Below are 15,846 nucleotides of genomic sequence, written 5' to 3'. Positions count from 1 at the left end.
GTGTAACTGAGGGGAGGAGAAAAAAGAAGATTTTTGTACTGATGGAACCAACTGTGATAGGCTTTAACATACTAGCACTCTGACAGTGCCAAGCTGATGTCACCTAGAATAACTGTGAGGACACAAAGCAGGAGCACGCCCCAATGTGTGTGTGAGCATGCATATACATGCATACCTATAACATCTATTCTAAGGTTATTACGTTCTATTCCAGAAAAGCAGCAACATGTGATCACTACAATTATTTTACCCAGCTTGGCAGTTACACACTGCTGCTAATATCAGATGGCGGGTTGGTGGTCCTCATAGCTCTAATCATAAAAACTCCTATGTAGGCACTGTGCATGTGCATTAGTCACAAGGTCCTCGTTACCTTTAATAACATTCCAAGAATAAACAATATTTCAGCCACTTTGATTATATTATTATATGCAACAGCAAAAAGCAATTACTCGACATCACTGATGCCAAATTTAATTTTCAAATCAAAGCTGGGTTTTTCCGTTATAAGCTTCAAACAACTCCCTTTCCTCCAATAAATCTGAGGGGCCTGCTCCTGCTCCCATCAGCTTCAGTGGTGCAGATTCATACTTTAAATTAATACATTCAAGAAGGGTTGATGACAGCTGAGAGGGGGCTCGACAAGAAGAAAGTTAGGTGGACCGGTGAGAATTGAGAAGGGACATCTGGAGTTAAGAGCTGTCTCTTTCTCTTCACAAATGTCAACTATTGGCAAGTTCCCCACTGTTGTTATTGCACCAGTGATATCAGTTGTCAATGAACACAGGAAGACACACCACTATGGGCGTGAGAAGGGGTAGAGTTACCAAACTTTTCTGGATTCACTGATGTCAAACTATTTTCAGTCTGCAGTTCTCAAAGCTGGGTCTCCTCAGGTGAGGGCCATTCCTGCCTGTTCCACTATCTTTGATCACTAAACAAGTGTTCACTGGGAATATAAAATGGCACAAGAGAGACTGCTTTTAAAACAGAGACAATTTAGGGTGCCTGGGTTTTATCTCGTGGACAAATCTGGTGCACCCTGGTGACACCTCAAGCACAACTTCTTGCTGTATTGAAACTGGCATAAAGGAGTAACCTGCTCAGCAATGGCATAGGGTACCAAGAGGCTGTTCCATAACAATGCCAAGGTGCATAGAAGTGTCCGCCTGTTACCCTGCAGCAGCAAGAGCCACCACTATACCACTCGGTAGCCTGGCGCCAAAGCCCCACCTGCCCCCAGGATGGCACTGCCACCAAAGCTTTGCCCCATGGCAATGCAACATCTCTTCGGTCACGCTCTGCAGTGCAACGTGGTGGCCAAGTGTCACCGCCCTGCAATGCACTGTGCCACCGATGGGTCATCGGAAGCAGTGACACGAGGGCATCTAGCTGGAGCAATCACAAATAAAAGGCTACGCTACCCCCCTTTAGGGTGACCACACAGCAAGCGTGAAAAATCAGGACGGGGCTGGGGGGTAATATGAGCCTATATAAGAAAAAGACCCAAAAATCGGGACTGTCCCTATAAAATCAGGACATCTGGTCCCCCTATCCCCCTGTGTCTAACTTTGTTTCCCCTGCAAGGCAGAAAACAGCCTCCCAGCCCCTGCACGATAGCGGCTTGAGAGCGGGCCCTTGGGACCGGAGCTCTGACCTCTCCAAGATGGCGTCCATGACAGGCGTTTGGGACCATTCGACCTTTCCAAGATGGCTGGCGTATTAGCCAGGCTGGGCGCTACATAGCGCTTACCTTGACCTTCCTACGATGGAGACTAGAGGTCGCCTTTCTGCCTCTCCTAAGATGGCGGTCCTCGCTTCCCCTCTCACAGAGCGCTTCCGGCCCAGGTCCCGCTTGGGCGGCGGTTCCGGGCATGGCCGGCCTGTCAGACGCGGAACTCGGCAGGGAGCTGCGGGGCTTGGGCTTCCAGCCGGGGCCTATCACCGACTCCACCCGCGAGCTCTACGTGAAGAAGCTGGGCCGCCTGCGGGCGGAGGGGCTGCCTAGGCCCCAGACGGGGAAGACAGCAGCCCCCGGCATGGCCGGCCTGTCAGACGCCGAGCTCGGCAGGGAGCTGCGGGCCTTGGGCTTCCAGCCGGGGCCCATCACCGACTCCACCCGCGAGCTCTACGTGAAGAAACTGAGGCGCCTGCGGGCGGAGGGGGCGGCCGGCCGGAGGAGCCAGAGCACGGGCAGCGCCTTCAGGCCTGAGCCGGCCTCGGCCTCCCACCCTCGCCGCAGCCCCAGCCCCCAGGCACACAGCGCCCACAGCCAGGGCCGTGGGGACAGTGAGGAGGAGGCGGAGGAGGGCTCGGACGAGGAAGATGATGGATACCAGCTCCCCCGCAGGGATGTAGCAGAGGGGTTAAACCATTGGGCCCAGTTGGGGAAGACAGAAGCCCCTGGGGAACTTGCCCCCGGCACTCAGTGGGGGGCAGAAAGAGGGTTCAACCCCAGCTCCCAGTGTGGGACCAGAGATGTCAGGTTAGCCCCCAGGCCCCAGTGGGAGGCAGAAAGGGAGTTAGCCCCCAGCACCCAGGGGAGGATGAGGGATGTCGGGTTAACCCCCAGCACCCAGGGGAGGATGAGGGATGTCGGGTTAACCCCCAGCACCCAGGGGAGGATGAGGGATGTTGGGTTAACCCCCAGCACACAGTGGGGGATGAGGGATGTGGGGTTAACCCCCAGCACCCAGCGAGGTGTAGAAAAGGGGTTAACCCCCAGCACCCAGTGGAGAGCAAGAGATGTTGGTTTAACGCCCAGCACCCAATGGGAGACAGAAAGGAGGCTAACGCCCAGCACCCAATGGGAGACAGAAAGGAGGCTAACCCCCAGCACCCAATGGGAGACAGAAAGGAGGCTAACACCCAGCATCCAGAGGAGGACAGGAGATGGGGGGTTAACCTCCAGCACCCAGTGGTGGACAAGAGATGGGGGGTTAACGCCCAGCACCCAGGGGGGGATAGCAACAGTAGCAGGGGGATTAATCCGCAGGATCCCGTGGAAGACAGGGGGAGAAGGGTTAACCTCCACGAGTCAGTTGACAGGGGAAGCCCCCAAGCAGGGTGCAGTAGGAAAGGGTAAGGGTCTGGAGTTCTACCTGTCCTGGTTCCTGTACCTGGCCACCCTGGTGTTGTTGGTGATTTTCCTGGGCATCCTCTGGGTGAAGATGATCGGGCCAGGCTGGCTTCTGGGGGCAGAGGAGAACCGTACGTGGGGGATTAAACACTTTTTAAAATCGCTTCCCCCTTTTTCCTCTCTCCTCTTCAGTCCTCTCTTTTTTCCATCTCCTCTATTGTCCATCTTCACTGCATTTATTTTTCTTCTCCTTGTCTTCATGTGTTGTCTTTGCCTCTTGTCTCCCCAATCCCTGGGACACCTTGTTAGTCATGGAAAAGTGTCTTGTGGGTGGGTTTTTTTTTCTTTTTTTCTTCTTTCCTCTCAGGTGAACTTGGCTTGAGATTCTTCAAATCCATAGATTTTTATGGGGAGTTAAATTTTCATCTAGCACTGAAGACATATTTTATGATCCTCCATCATAATGATGTACTACCCATGTAATTGCCCATCATCTGTTTTAATGTCACTTTCTACAAAGCACAGTCATCCAGTGTCCTTGATCTTGTCCACTTCAAAAGTACAAGACTTGAAATTGCCTTCTGCTGCTTACCTCCAAGAATATTTGAGCTTAAATATGCCAAAAAAAGTGACACCCTATAGCCCTACTGTAGCAGATTAAATTCACAGAAATGTTGTTTGCCTGGTTCCAAAATGAGGGAAAAGGGTACGTGGAAGGAGGTTGCAAAGTGTGGTTGCCAAAACGCAACACGAGTGTATGTGTTTTGTGCATTGACTAGGTGAGCACACTGCCCTGTTTTCTCAAAGTCAGTGAATACGGCAAGAGCATAAAACATTTGTCTCTAGAGTTATTTGCAAAATAGTTTGTAAACTCCAGCCTATTTGCCTACTAAACAAAATTCCTTGTTTCTGCCCTGATATGTGTATGTTACTAATTTAAGTTTCGATATGACCTACTTTAGTTGTTTCAAAAGCACCATTTAACTGGTAAGGTAATACTCAATGGGATGAATGGTAGAAGAATCAGATGCTTTAAAAGTAGCTATTTTTAACCACTGCTTTAATCACTAGTTATTTTCTCTGTCAGAGTTTTTATTTTCCAGCTGACTAACCCTTATTTTCTTCTCTCTCTCAGTTAAACTGTTAACTGTGGATTGTGAGACAAGGACAGATGATGTAAGTGTAAATTTAAAGTTCGTTTTTTAAAAATCCATAGAGTAGGGGCATCCATCTCACAGACAGTTAACTATTCTAGCAAATTTCACAAATCAGTTACTGTCAATATCACTGCCAAATAGCCTGTATCATTTTACAGGAGGAATGTAGTGGTTTACCAGAGTTAGATTTAATAGGCTGTTTGTTTGTTTTTTGTTTTGTTTTTAGGCCAGACTAGATTGTGACTGTATAATAGAATCTGAAAGTTGTAGATTTAAACTACTGAAGATCTGAATCACTTGGTGTTATTTTCTTTAGTTGTACCATAAGTGACTTTGATTTGTGACAGAGATTTTACCTATATAGTCAGCTTTTCTAATAGAAGCTTTAATAAAGCTAAATCCCTAATCTCTGTTGAGATGTGTTTATGCAGTCCTGATTTATTCCATAATGCACTATTAAGAGAGACAGACTTCTGTATCAAATTTAGAGTGGTGATATATGCTCGTAAATTGATACTTGGTCTCTTGTGATGTTCTGGGGAAGTCTATCATAAATCTATTTACTGTACCTGAGTTTCAAGGAACTGCTCCCTCAGCTGCTGTTGAAGTAGAAGGCTGTGATGTTTGGGACTTTGAACTAATTGCATTTCACGGGAGGTGCTCAGCAATTTACAGGATTAGGCCCTGAGACTTTTTGCCTCATTAATCCTGTGTTTTAATTTTACCAGCTGAAGTAGAGCGCAACTGAACATACACTTCTATTAGTATTAATTTTTGTATTTTGGCTGATCTAATTGCTAGCTTGTTGCTATTGATGTATTGATGTTTATTATTTATTTTTGACTTTCAGTTCTGTCAGGCTAAACAGAAGGACATTTTAATGACCATGCTGTATGAATTATATAACTACCTGGCAATACAAGCTGGTGAGTTCTGATTGTCATTATAAAGCATTTAGGAGGGTTCAGCAAACTGCATCTCCCAGCTGGCTGGACATTTTCCTTGTGCAAATGACTTGAGGGGCACTGAGAAAGCAGGCAAAAGGTGAAGAAAATGTTTTCTTTAAATGTGAATTGTGCTTTACTAATGCATTTATATGTCACTGCCTAGGTACCTGTGTTTGTATGGAGCTGTTATTTGCAGATCATGTATTGGGAATTTGAGATGCAAATACTCAACTTTATAACTTTTTTACCCCAGTGCCTCAAATGCTTGCAAGATACCAGAGTCCAGCAGCAGAGCTTTTCCATATATTTATATAAAACATTGTCTTAGAACACTGGCCAAAACAGTCCAACCAAACATTAGAATACAGGTGGCTACCCAGGTCAATGACTAACGGTTTCATGTTGGAGAAGGAAATGCACTTAGAAGTTTCTTATATCTTCTCATTATTCAGTCAAGCAAATCTTATTAATATTGTACTAATGCGTAGAATTGTCAAAAGTGCTTGAGTTCCATTATGAAAAGGGATTTAGTAACTTAGGAGCCCAACTCCTTTACATGTTCAGTGAGTCTTATGCGCCTAAGTGCTTAAATCACTTTTAAAAATTGTACTCAATAGCATAGTAACAGTTATTAAATAGGTATGTTCAGATTTATTTTCAAGTCAGGTTTTCATGGTATGGGTTTGTGGACTTTCCTCCAACATTTGTCTTTGTTCTAGTAGAAGGTATACTCCACTGTATCATTGATCAGTCAAGTTGAACATGCACCATACCTGATGGAAAGTGTTCCTAGTGCATTTGGCCAAATGTGCAGTTTTGTAGAGTGAGATGACTCCTGTGGTGGGTAGCATATACCTTGAAGCAGTAGATTTGATTGCCCTTAATCTTAGGCCAGTGGTTCTCAAACTTCTGTACTGGTGATCCCTTTCACATAGCAAGCCTCTGAGTGTCACCCCTCCTTATAAATTAAAAACACTTTTTATATATTTAACACCATTATAAATACTGGCTGCAAAGTGGGATTTGGGATGGAGGCTGACAGCTCATGACCCCCCATATAAGAACCTTGTGAGGGGGTCAACCCCCAGTTTGAGAACCCTTGTCTTAGCTTATATACAGTAGCTACAAATTTTATTAAAGGTCATAACATTATCTGGCTAGAATATTTAATTCCAATCTTCTGTGTAAGCATTTTGGCTACAGCTAAAACTGATCTAAAAGAATAACGCTTCCAGATCGTGCAGGGCATTTCCTGATTGTCTAAGTTATGGATTTTTTATGGGTTGTTTCCATCTCCTTGACTTGTTTTCTAGGTAGTTTTGAGTGTGGAAACCCTGAGAAGCTAAAAAGTAAATGCGTTCTGGTTAGTGAAGCAAAGGATCATGTGGCGGTAAGTAGGATGGGAATGAGTGTTAATTGTTGTGTATTGTAGTAAATGTCTTTCTATCAGTTATTTATTGCTTTATAAAACAATGTACCATCTGGTTCATTTCTTCATCCGTTTCTGAGTCTTTCCAGTCTTTCCAGCTGTTCCTTTGGCCAGTCCTGTTCTCCGCATTTCTTTCAGAAGACAATCTTCTACTCCATCTCTCTGACAACACTGATTTAGCTGTTGTAAATCTAACTAATGATTGTTCCTTAGTTGTGAGTCTTTTGGTGCCAGAAATGTCCCTGTATTGTACTGTACTGGCAGCAGTAAGGTTTTTCCCAGCTCACCCCAAAGTGATAGAAGGCAGGCTGCTTTGACCTAATGTTCCACTTCTTCATAGAAAATTGTCAGCAGGATTATGTTGTATTTAGCAGAAGTGTAGGGAGAATATTGTTTTACAGTGTGCTTCATGTATGATATACCAAGTTATAAATTATAGTCAAGATTTGAGGCCGGTGTGTAGATTTGGTTTACCTCTCTGCCAGTTTGCGAAGTTAATTAAATTGATGATAAGAGGTAATCTGGGGCGGGGGGATGCAGGTAGAGCAATTTCTTCCATTACAGTAAGGCAATAATGTTATTCCACCTTCTCAAATGAATGCAGAATTAATCTACTTATGGATTCTTCTATGTAGAATGTAACCGGCAGTTCCCCAGAGAAGTTTGAAGATGCCCTGCAATGGATACTGAACAGTAACAATGATTTAGGGATATGGTGAGTGAGTAGCAGTACAAGCTGTTCACGTTATAATTCACAGCACTGGCTGCTCTTACGTAATTTGATATTTAGTGTATATTGGCTTGTTGGAATATCACCTATCCTGTTAGATCTCATAAAATAATCCAGGATTGGGGTTGTCAGTACTTGAATGGGAGAACCTCCAAATTAAAAATAGCGTGCTGCAGTAACTGTTGGTGATTCGATAGGTGACTCAGTGTCCCAGCATTGCGTTAGGGTGCATTGTGTTCATGGAGTTGGTGTCTTTCAAATGATGGATAAATCTGAGGTCCTGAATTCTTGTGGTTATTAAAGATCCCCTGGCACTTACTGCAAGATTTAGGGGTGAGGTAATACCTTTTATTAGACTAACTTCTGTTGGTGAAAGAGACAAGCTTTCAAGCGGCACAGAGCTCTATTTCAGGTCCGTGTAGCTCGAAAGCTTGTCTCTTTCACCAACTGATGTTAGTCCAGCAAAATATATTGCCTCATCGACTGTCTCTAATATCTGGGGATCAACCCTGCTACAACAGTGCTGCAAAAAATTTTGAAGTATTAGTCCACATGTCCTGCCCGTGTTCCAAATCTGTGTGATTAGAATCTGCCTTGTAAAATTTTCCCCAACTCTTTTCATTGGATACTGCTCTCTTCAGTATTTCTGCTGCAAAATGGGGCTTCGGTGTTCTAATGTGCAGCCACATTTCACCGCTGAGGTGACTGAATGTCATTAGTGACTGAAGCAATCCTGTTAGTTAGTAAAATGCTGTGCGATCTGAGGATGAAGGTTGCTATTTAAAAAAAAAAAAAAGTGTGAATGGCATCTTCAGTGTGTGTCAGCATTAGTATGTATTACTAACAAAATACCTGATCAATGGAAAGGCTCTCATTACCGTCACTGGGCGCTGGGTCTATCTAAGATAGAGTATTACCTCTTATGCTTCATGGATAGCCATGATTTTAACACTTGAGAGGGAAGTGAGGAAGATTTGTGTTTGACAATCTTGAATTTCGTCTAGTTAGAAATCATCATCCTCTGAAAATCAGCTTAAGGTTTCGTTCAGCCCTTTGAAAAATATAAAATGCTATATAAGTGCTTTCTGTATATTTATAAAGGCTCCTATGCCTGTCTCATTTGGATGTCCTCTTGGACTGTGTGGGAGATACTAAGAACCACTAATTGTAGGCAGGGACCCATTATAAATGTAGTTTAAAGCACCAAAATGCAGATACATTATTTGAAAGCAAACTTTCTTTGGAGAACTGTCAAGGTGGGAAAATATTAGCAATATGAAGTTGCCCCCTTTGCAGTTATCAGAGATTAGATTGAACTAGCGTGAATTGTTATGCCATACCAGCACTTTTCATGTTTCTATCAGTTTCTGAAGGATTTAATGATGCAGGGAAACAAAATATTAAACCTGTAGCCCTTATAGTTGAATATAACATTCTGAATATAGCCTAGTGCAGTATTGTCTTCCTGAGTCAGTGGACATACTAACATAACTCACAAAGAGATGACCTGTCTACATTCAGTATTAACTCTGGGGTCTAGTAATGATGATTTAAATGTCAACATAGTTAGCTGTTTCACTGCTATTTATCTCATTTCAGCAGAAACACTGGAGTTGTGGGCATAGCTTGAGTAGAATTCCATTGTTTTTTTCTCCTAACCTGCCCCCTACAGCTACTGCTGTAATCTAATGTTTCAGGGGGGTTCTGTTTCTTTAATTAGGGGGGGAAAAAAAAGTCTGGCGGCACCTTAAAGACAAACAAATTTCTTTGGGCATAAGCTTTTGTGGGTAAAAAACCCACTTCTTCAGATGCATTATTGACAACTTCATCAACAGCTCACCGAATTGATCCAGTGTTTGGCAGCTCATTATGAAACTCAATAAGAATGTACAGTCTGCTAAAAAACTGCTATTGGCTTTTTAACAGACATTAAGTGAAGTTATTTTGACTGTGCACTGGTAAAAACGGAACAAAATAAGATGGTTGTGCTTGGTAATTCTGCTGCCTGTTCTATACATTCATTTAAGATTTGGACTATAAATCAGACTAAATGGTTGTAAAACAGTTGGGTATCTCCAGTTACAGCAAGGCTCAGCTAAACAACTATAACCCCCAATGGCTTGTTGTTTGCATGCTGCCAGACTAAGGGTTCAAGTAATTTGTCTGCCTGTCTACAGTGGGCTATTCATTACAACCCTACAGTGAATTGGTAGCTTTAAAAAAATCTGATTTAATAGATCCAATAAGGAAGCAAACTTAGATGTAGATTAATCTATCTATCTGTGTTATAAGTGCAAAGGGTATCTGATTGCATAGTGCATGTACAAGTGAAGTTGGGACTGTGTTATGAACTGTGCCATAAATGTTTTCCAAGGTTGTCTGGTTTACGTTAGCCATATTTGATTTGGTGTCACTTTTCCAGCTAAACTGTTTATGCTCGTCTGTAGCAAGGAAAACAGTGCAGCCTCCACAGACATTCACACTCTCTCAGCTGCTCTCTGCACAACTGCTGAAGAGTGACTCAGTAAACATTTCCATTTCTCTATGCTGAGAGATGGGAATCCAATTTAAAGTTTAATCTTCTGCACACTGAGAAGTGCTGTCAAAGTGTCTGCAGAGGGATACTTCAGTTTACCAGTGGGAGTTCTGATCCTGCTGCCTTTTCTAAAGCCATATTCCTCCCTTGCTAAGCAGCCAGTATTGAAATGTTCTGGAAAGACAGCAGTGAGAATGCTTTAGTGTTTTCTACATGGTGTGCTGAAAGAGTTACAGCTGCTGCAATATGTTTGCTCACCTTGTCCTAATTAAAGTCTGTTGCTGGAGTCTGTGCACTCTTCAGGGGTGGTTTTCTGCCTTTTCCCCCATCAGGTTAAAAGGGGAAGACCCATCAGAACCGGTTACCAGTGTAGACCAGGTGGTGTGCCTCGAATCCACCCGTCCTCGGATGGGGTTAGGCTGTCGTTTCCGCCGGGCAGTAAGCACCGCCATTATGAACCTTTTCATCTTCTTCTGGAGTAAGTCCTTAGCCTTAATAGCTGAACTTTCCCCGTCCCTACACACACTCCCACAACCACATTAAACTAGTGGTAAATGTTAAAGGAATTGGTGAGTTAATTTCTCTCTAATTAACCTGTGATCTAGCAATAGAAGGAGACCTGTAGAGACCCATTGTCATGCAGTAAGTGCTTTTCCTTTATTTCAAATCAGCAAGTACATCAGCTGTCCATCTCATTTAGGTGTTTCTCAAGCATTTGTTGTGGTGGCCTGCAAAGTTAGTCTATTAATAACCTGTCCAAAGACTCTGTTCTCACCCCTTCCATGTACAACACTATTCAGTTTTCTGGCATCTGTTAATGAGTTGTAGTATTTCCGTGTCAATTTGTATTGTGGTAGTGCCCAAATGCTTCAGCTGAGATCAGGGCCCAACTGCTGGGTGTTGTACAGACACATAGTGAGAGGCAGTTCCTGCCATGCTGTGAAGAGTCTATAATCTAAATAGACAAGACAGACAAAGGAAGTATCATTATTCCCATTTTACGGATAGGTAACTGAGGCACAGAGAGATTGAGTGACTTGTTCATGGTCATAAAGGGGGTCAATGGCAAAGTCATGACTTAGATCTGCATATCATGAGTCCCAGTCCGGTGCCTTAACCATAAGGCCTTGCTTCCTCTCCTTTCTGACCGCTTATTTCGAGAGCAGTGAAGCCTGACTGTTCTTCTGGATTATTGTGGGGTAGGCTCTGTCAAAGTGAGATGTCTTGAATTTTAATGCTGTAGAGACCAGTAGTCATCCTGAGTTTTCTGGCAGAAAGGGAACAGTACAGGTGAGGTCTGCCAAGAAATCCCTCCCCTTGGGTGTTTGAGTCCAGGCACTGTCAGTTTCAGAATTCCCATGAGTTGTGATTGCCACAATAAACAACATGAATAACACAGATATAGTGCTGGGCAGGTCCTGGAGAGCAGAGAATAAAAACTGTCTCTGAGAAGAGTAGGAAATAGAGCAGCTAACATCCACTGAACACATGAATATGAGCGCACATGCTTCCATTTTGTTTGTCCACTCATAGGTCTAATTGCCCTCTGGGGGATCCTGTTACTCCTGAAGTATCGCTGGCGGAAGATGGAAGAAGAGGAGCAGGCCATGTATGAAATGGTGAAGAAAATCATAGGTAGAACCCAACAGCACTTTGGCGATCTAATTTAAAATGATCTCTTCGTTTCAGATAATTTCACTCCCCTTTGCCCCATTCTGTTTCCTCTTACAGATGCTGTCCAGGATCACTACAAAGAATGGGAACAGAGGTTGGAGCGATACCCATATGTAGGCATCCTTCATGTTCGAGACACCCTCATTCCTCCCCAAAGCAGGTGAGCAAATTCTTTTCCTTTAGGAAGGGGGCCTTCAGCTCAGGTCATAGTGCACTTTGTGGGTAACAGACTGGAAGCAGACTTCTTGGGGAGCAGAGTGTGAGGCATTTTAGAGGAATGAGTCTAGCCTTTGGGATTGTAAAGGATTCTGACATAACCCAGACTATTGTTGTAATCCACTGGGGATAAATGTGACACTCCTAGTGCTATGCAGTGTAGTTGTAGCCATGTCAGTCCTAGGATATTAGAGAGAGAAGGTGGGTGAGAGAATCTTTTGTTGGACCAACATCTGTTGACAAGAGAGACGAGTTTTCGAGCCACGCAGAGCTCTTCTCCTAGTGCTCGTGTTTTGAACACACTCACAGGTGTACTGTCATTGTCATATCAAGCAGAAATTGGCTTTTGTTTGATTTTCCTGGGTGTTGGGGTGTTCTATTTGTGTTCCGTCATCTAAACTTGAATCAGATGTTATCCTGAACATCACCACTGCTCTGTCATATCATCTGGCCAGGAGGACTGCAGTGCTGTGCCTTTCAGAATGAGGCATCCAGTGTGTAGCCAGAGCATCAGAGTAGCTCTTTCCTGGATGGCTCTGTGCATTGCCTGCCATGGGAGTGAGACTAAGATCACTAATCAAATTTGGGTTTCCGGCAGGCCAGAGCAAAGCAATTGCTAATTAGGCAGATGTAAATGGGAGATGCTGTCCAGTTAAGGTAGGTTGGTGGGTTTGTTGCTCTTCGAGGAGGCGGCATGGTTGAGTAGCGGGATCACAAGATGGGGAGTTAGTAGACGGGGTTCTGTTTTTAATTTGCTGCAGAATGCCATTTGCCTTATCTCTAAAGTTCAGTTTCCTCTTCGGTGAAATGGAGATCATCCCTACTTTGTAGGGTACTTTGAGATACATGCTGTTATGAAGTACAAAGCCTTAATCATTCTCATCCTTAATCAGTCACAGTACTACCGGTAGGAAAAAGGTCTGATGTGGTTTGATCTGATCAGAAAGGTTTGAGCTCATTTGCCTGCATGGGATCCTGAACTGAAAGTTGGGAGCATAACTAGACACAGATCCAGAACAGGGCAAGTTCCACTTTGTGTTATAATAATAATGATGATGATTGGAGATATACCTATCTCTTAGAACTGGAAGGGACCTTGAAAGGTCATCGAGTCCAGCCCCTTGCCTTCACTAGAATCTAAGGGAGCTCTGCCAACGTTATTGCAGTTGTCCTTGGGGAAAATTACTAATTGCGGTCTCCTTGCACCACAATTCAGGTTTGGAATTGTGTGTAATCTATAAGCGTAGAGGGCTCACCTTCCACAGTATTAGAACTGTGTATAAAGAGTTTGTGCCTTGACGTCCTGTCTCAGATTTAGCTCTGAATGTTAGCTTTGATCTCCTTTACTCTGTCTTGAGAGGCAACAGGAGGAGGTTAAGAGTGACTTTGTTGGCAGTGACAAGTGCGCTAAGCAAGAAAACATAAGGCAGAGATGACTATTCCATTTTGCTGCTACTTTCAGGAAAAAAATGAAGCGGGTCTGGAACAGAGCTGTGGACTTCCTGGCTTCGAACGAATCACGGATTCAGACAGAGTCACACCGGATAGCAGGAGAGGATATGCTGGTGTGGAGATGGACTCAGCCCTCTTACATCTCTGATTCAGAGCACTAACCAGGAGCAAAGGAGGAGCCGTTGGTTCAGTCTGTGCAAAAGGACAATGTGGGAAGGGATGGACAGGAGTTCTAAATTTCTCAGTTTAGAATCATCCCGACCCCCTTTCCCTCTGTTTGTGAGAGTCACTTAACAGATTATTTTTTGGGCAATAATCTTGGTTTGTGAGAAGATGGACTTGAGCTAGAGAAGGAGCCGGAAGCACACCAAAGCACACCAGTGAGTGTTTGAGCTCCATGACTAAAAAAACATATAATCACTCTTTAATACCTAATAGAAAGGGGCAAGGGATCTCTTTGCCCAAGGGGTAGAAGGTTTAAAGCTGACCTTTACTGTGGGAAGACAAACAAGTGGTTTTACCCATCAGCAAATGTTTTTTAAAAGAATTAATATTTCCCATGGAAACATCAGGAATGGGAGTTAGTTTAAAAAAATGCTTTTATCTCACTAGCACACCAAGAATCAAGCATTTAACTGACGCTTAACAGAGAAGAGTTGTGTATTTGTTTTGCCCTTACAGAGGGTGGGTGGGATTGAGTGAGGGCAGTGTCATGTGCCTTGAAAGATTTGGGATATGTGGGGGGCTGGAGGAGAGGAGGTGGTCTCCTATGCTTTGTATGTCTGCTTTCGTTGTGCTGTGTCTTATACCGGGAACAGGTGGCAAATGACAGAACACAGGTGTAGATAGGAGCATGCTCTTATGGCAGCAGCAGAAAGTGATCACTCCGTATGTCCAAAAAAAGAACTTGAGAATGAACATCCAGGGTGAATGTACATGTCTATACCTGGCAGCTGTAATGTGTGTGTATTCTTTTGGAGAGCAGATACACAATGCTTACGGTGTTGATGGAGGGCTTATTTGCGGGTGTTAATGTGGCAATGCCACAACACTTAATGAGCAGAGATCAATTCTCTATGAGCACTGCAGGCATTGTATTTTGTGTATACAGCTATTTGGCTGCATATGTTTGGTTTTATGTACAATTAAGAAGCATGTGTTTTGAGGAGAAAATAGCACCAGAGTGTAGTGACCTAGGCAGGACTGAGATACTGTTGTTCTCAGGCTTCCCAACATCATAAACTTGTTATCCCAATCTCCACTCAGACAGCCACCACCAAATTCACTTCTAGTATAACTCCATTGGCTTAACCCCTTTATGCCAGCAGTGATCGGACCCATTATAACCAGTGGATTTTATTTCCATTAGTGTCCTAAATATAATACATGTGTGGCCATGTTAATGGAGAGCTACTTCAACATTCGGGATCAGCAGGCAAGCTTCACAAGGCTGCTGAATCCTGGCTTCCCGGTCCATGGAACTGCATTGAGAAGTAATTTTATAAAGTACCCAGGAAGGTTTGAACTGGTTCCTTAATGTGTGGAAGTGTGTTCTAACCATGAAGCTTGCACTTCTGCCTCCCCTGCTGGCCACGCTGAAGATTGAAGAATTGCTGGGGCTTTTTCACCTATGCATTGTGCTGGTTGCCTCAGATTGATTATATATCCTGCTGGCTTGTCAGAGAAACTCAGTACAGAGAAGCAGTCTCCAGAAACAAAGCAACAGGAGGTCTTATTAGTTAAGTAGGAGAAATCCCATGTTGAGTTGAATTTTATCCCCATGTGTTTCCTTTTATAGCATAGGCAGGGTGTTTGAACAAAAGAGGAAACTCAACAGCTGTGTCCAAGACATTAACCATCTTTCCCATGCCTTATCGATTAAAACAGTTGATAAAACAAAGGCAGCATTTATTCTTTTAATGTGCTAGGACAAGCTCTTCATATCCATTGGTGCTTGCGACAACTCCCATCGTGCCTCCTGTCTTATATCTTTTTAAAATACATATGGATTTTGTAATTTTTTTAAACCACCTGATCTAGAGCGAAAAAGGCCAAACACTGCACGTATCTTTTTGTACTGTTGATGAAATTCTTTTTTTGTAGGATGAATCTCACTGAGTTGGTGCTATTTATTACACATTTAACTTGTGTCTATACACTTAATTGCAGAATAAATTTGTTAATATTATTTATTAATGTTTGTATTGCAGTAGTCAAGGTCCAAGATCCAGGTGTGCTAGGCGCTGTACAAACAGAACAAAAAGGTGGTTCCTGCCCCAAAGAGCTTACTGTCTAAGTATAAGACGAACCAACAGGCAAGCGCAAAGAACCAGTGAGACGCTACTGGTCAGCATGATAATCAGTAGTCTTAGCACACCAGGAGCCTAGCTGTTGTCAGGTTCTTGATAGGCAGGTAAGACTGATTTCTGTGGGGAGATGATGATGATGATATCCATGAAAGGTATAGACTGAGAAGGAGTAATCCTATGTGGACACTTGTGTAAAAGGGGTTGAGAGCTTTATGTGTAATGAAATATTACCAACATTAACTTCTAACAGCCGATTGACCAACACTTGGCCACAACGTCAGTGATTAAAGCTGCAGACATGGGAGCAAGGAGATAGG

At 43.5% G+C, this 15,846-nt stretch overlaps 1 protein-coding gene across 2 annotated transcripts; it reads left to right on the top strand.

The window, feature by feature from the left end:
- The first annotated feature begins 1,802 nt into the window (after window positions 1-1,802).
- LEMD2 (LEM domain nuclear envelope protein 2) lies at window positions 1,803-15,408 on the top strand. Of its 2 annotated transcripts, XM_032768665.1 has the most exons (9): window positions 1,807-3,210; window positions 4,215-4,255; window positions 5,087-5,162; window positions 6,497-6,573; window positions 7,248-7,327; window positions 10,211-10,356; window positions 11,412-11,513; window positions 11,610-11,712; window positions 13,231-15,408. In XM_032768665.1, the coding sequence occupies exons 1-9, from the start codon at window positions 1,875-1,877 to the stop codon at window positions 13,379-13,381; spliced, it is 2,112 nt and encodes a 703-aa protein (XP_032624556.1). In that variant the 5' UTR covers window positions 1,807-1,874; the 3' UTR covers window positions 13,382-15,408. The 2 variants fall into 2 exon arrangements, with proteins under 2 accessions (XP_032624566.1, XP_032624556.1); XM_032768675.2 differs by lacking the exons at window positions 7,248-7,327; window positions 13,231-15,408 and having other exon boundaries at window positions 1,803-3,210; window positions 11,610-11,713.
- Window positions 15,409-15,846: the final 438 nt, after the last annotated feature.

This window comes from Chelonoidis abingdonii, chromosome 4 (genome assembly GCF_003597395.2).
Source record: "Chelonoidis abingdonii isolate Lonesome George chromosome 4, CheloAbing_2.0, whole genome shotgun sequence".
Lineage (NCBI taxonomy): Eukaryota > Metazoa > Chordata > Testudines > Testudinidae > Chelonoidis > Chelonoidis abingdonii.
This window is presented reverse-complemented; position numbering and strand designations above follow the sequence as displayed.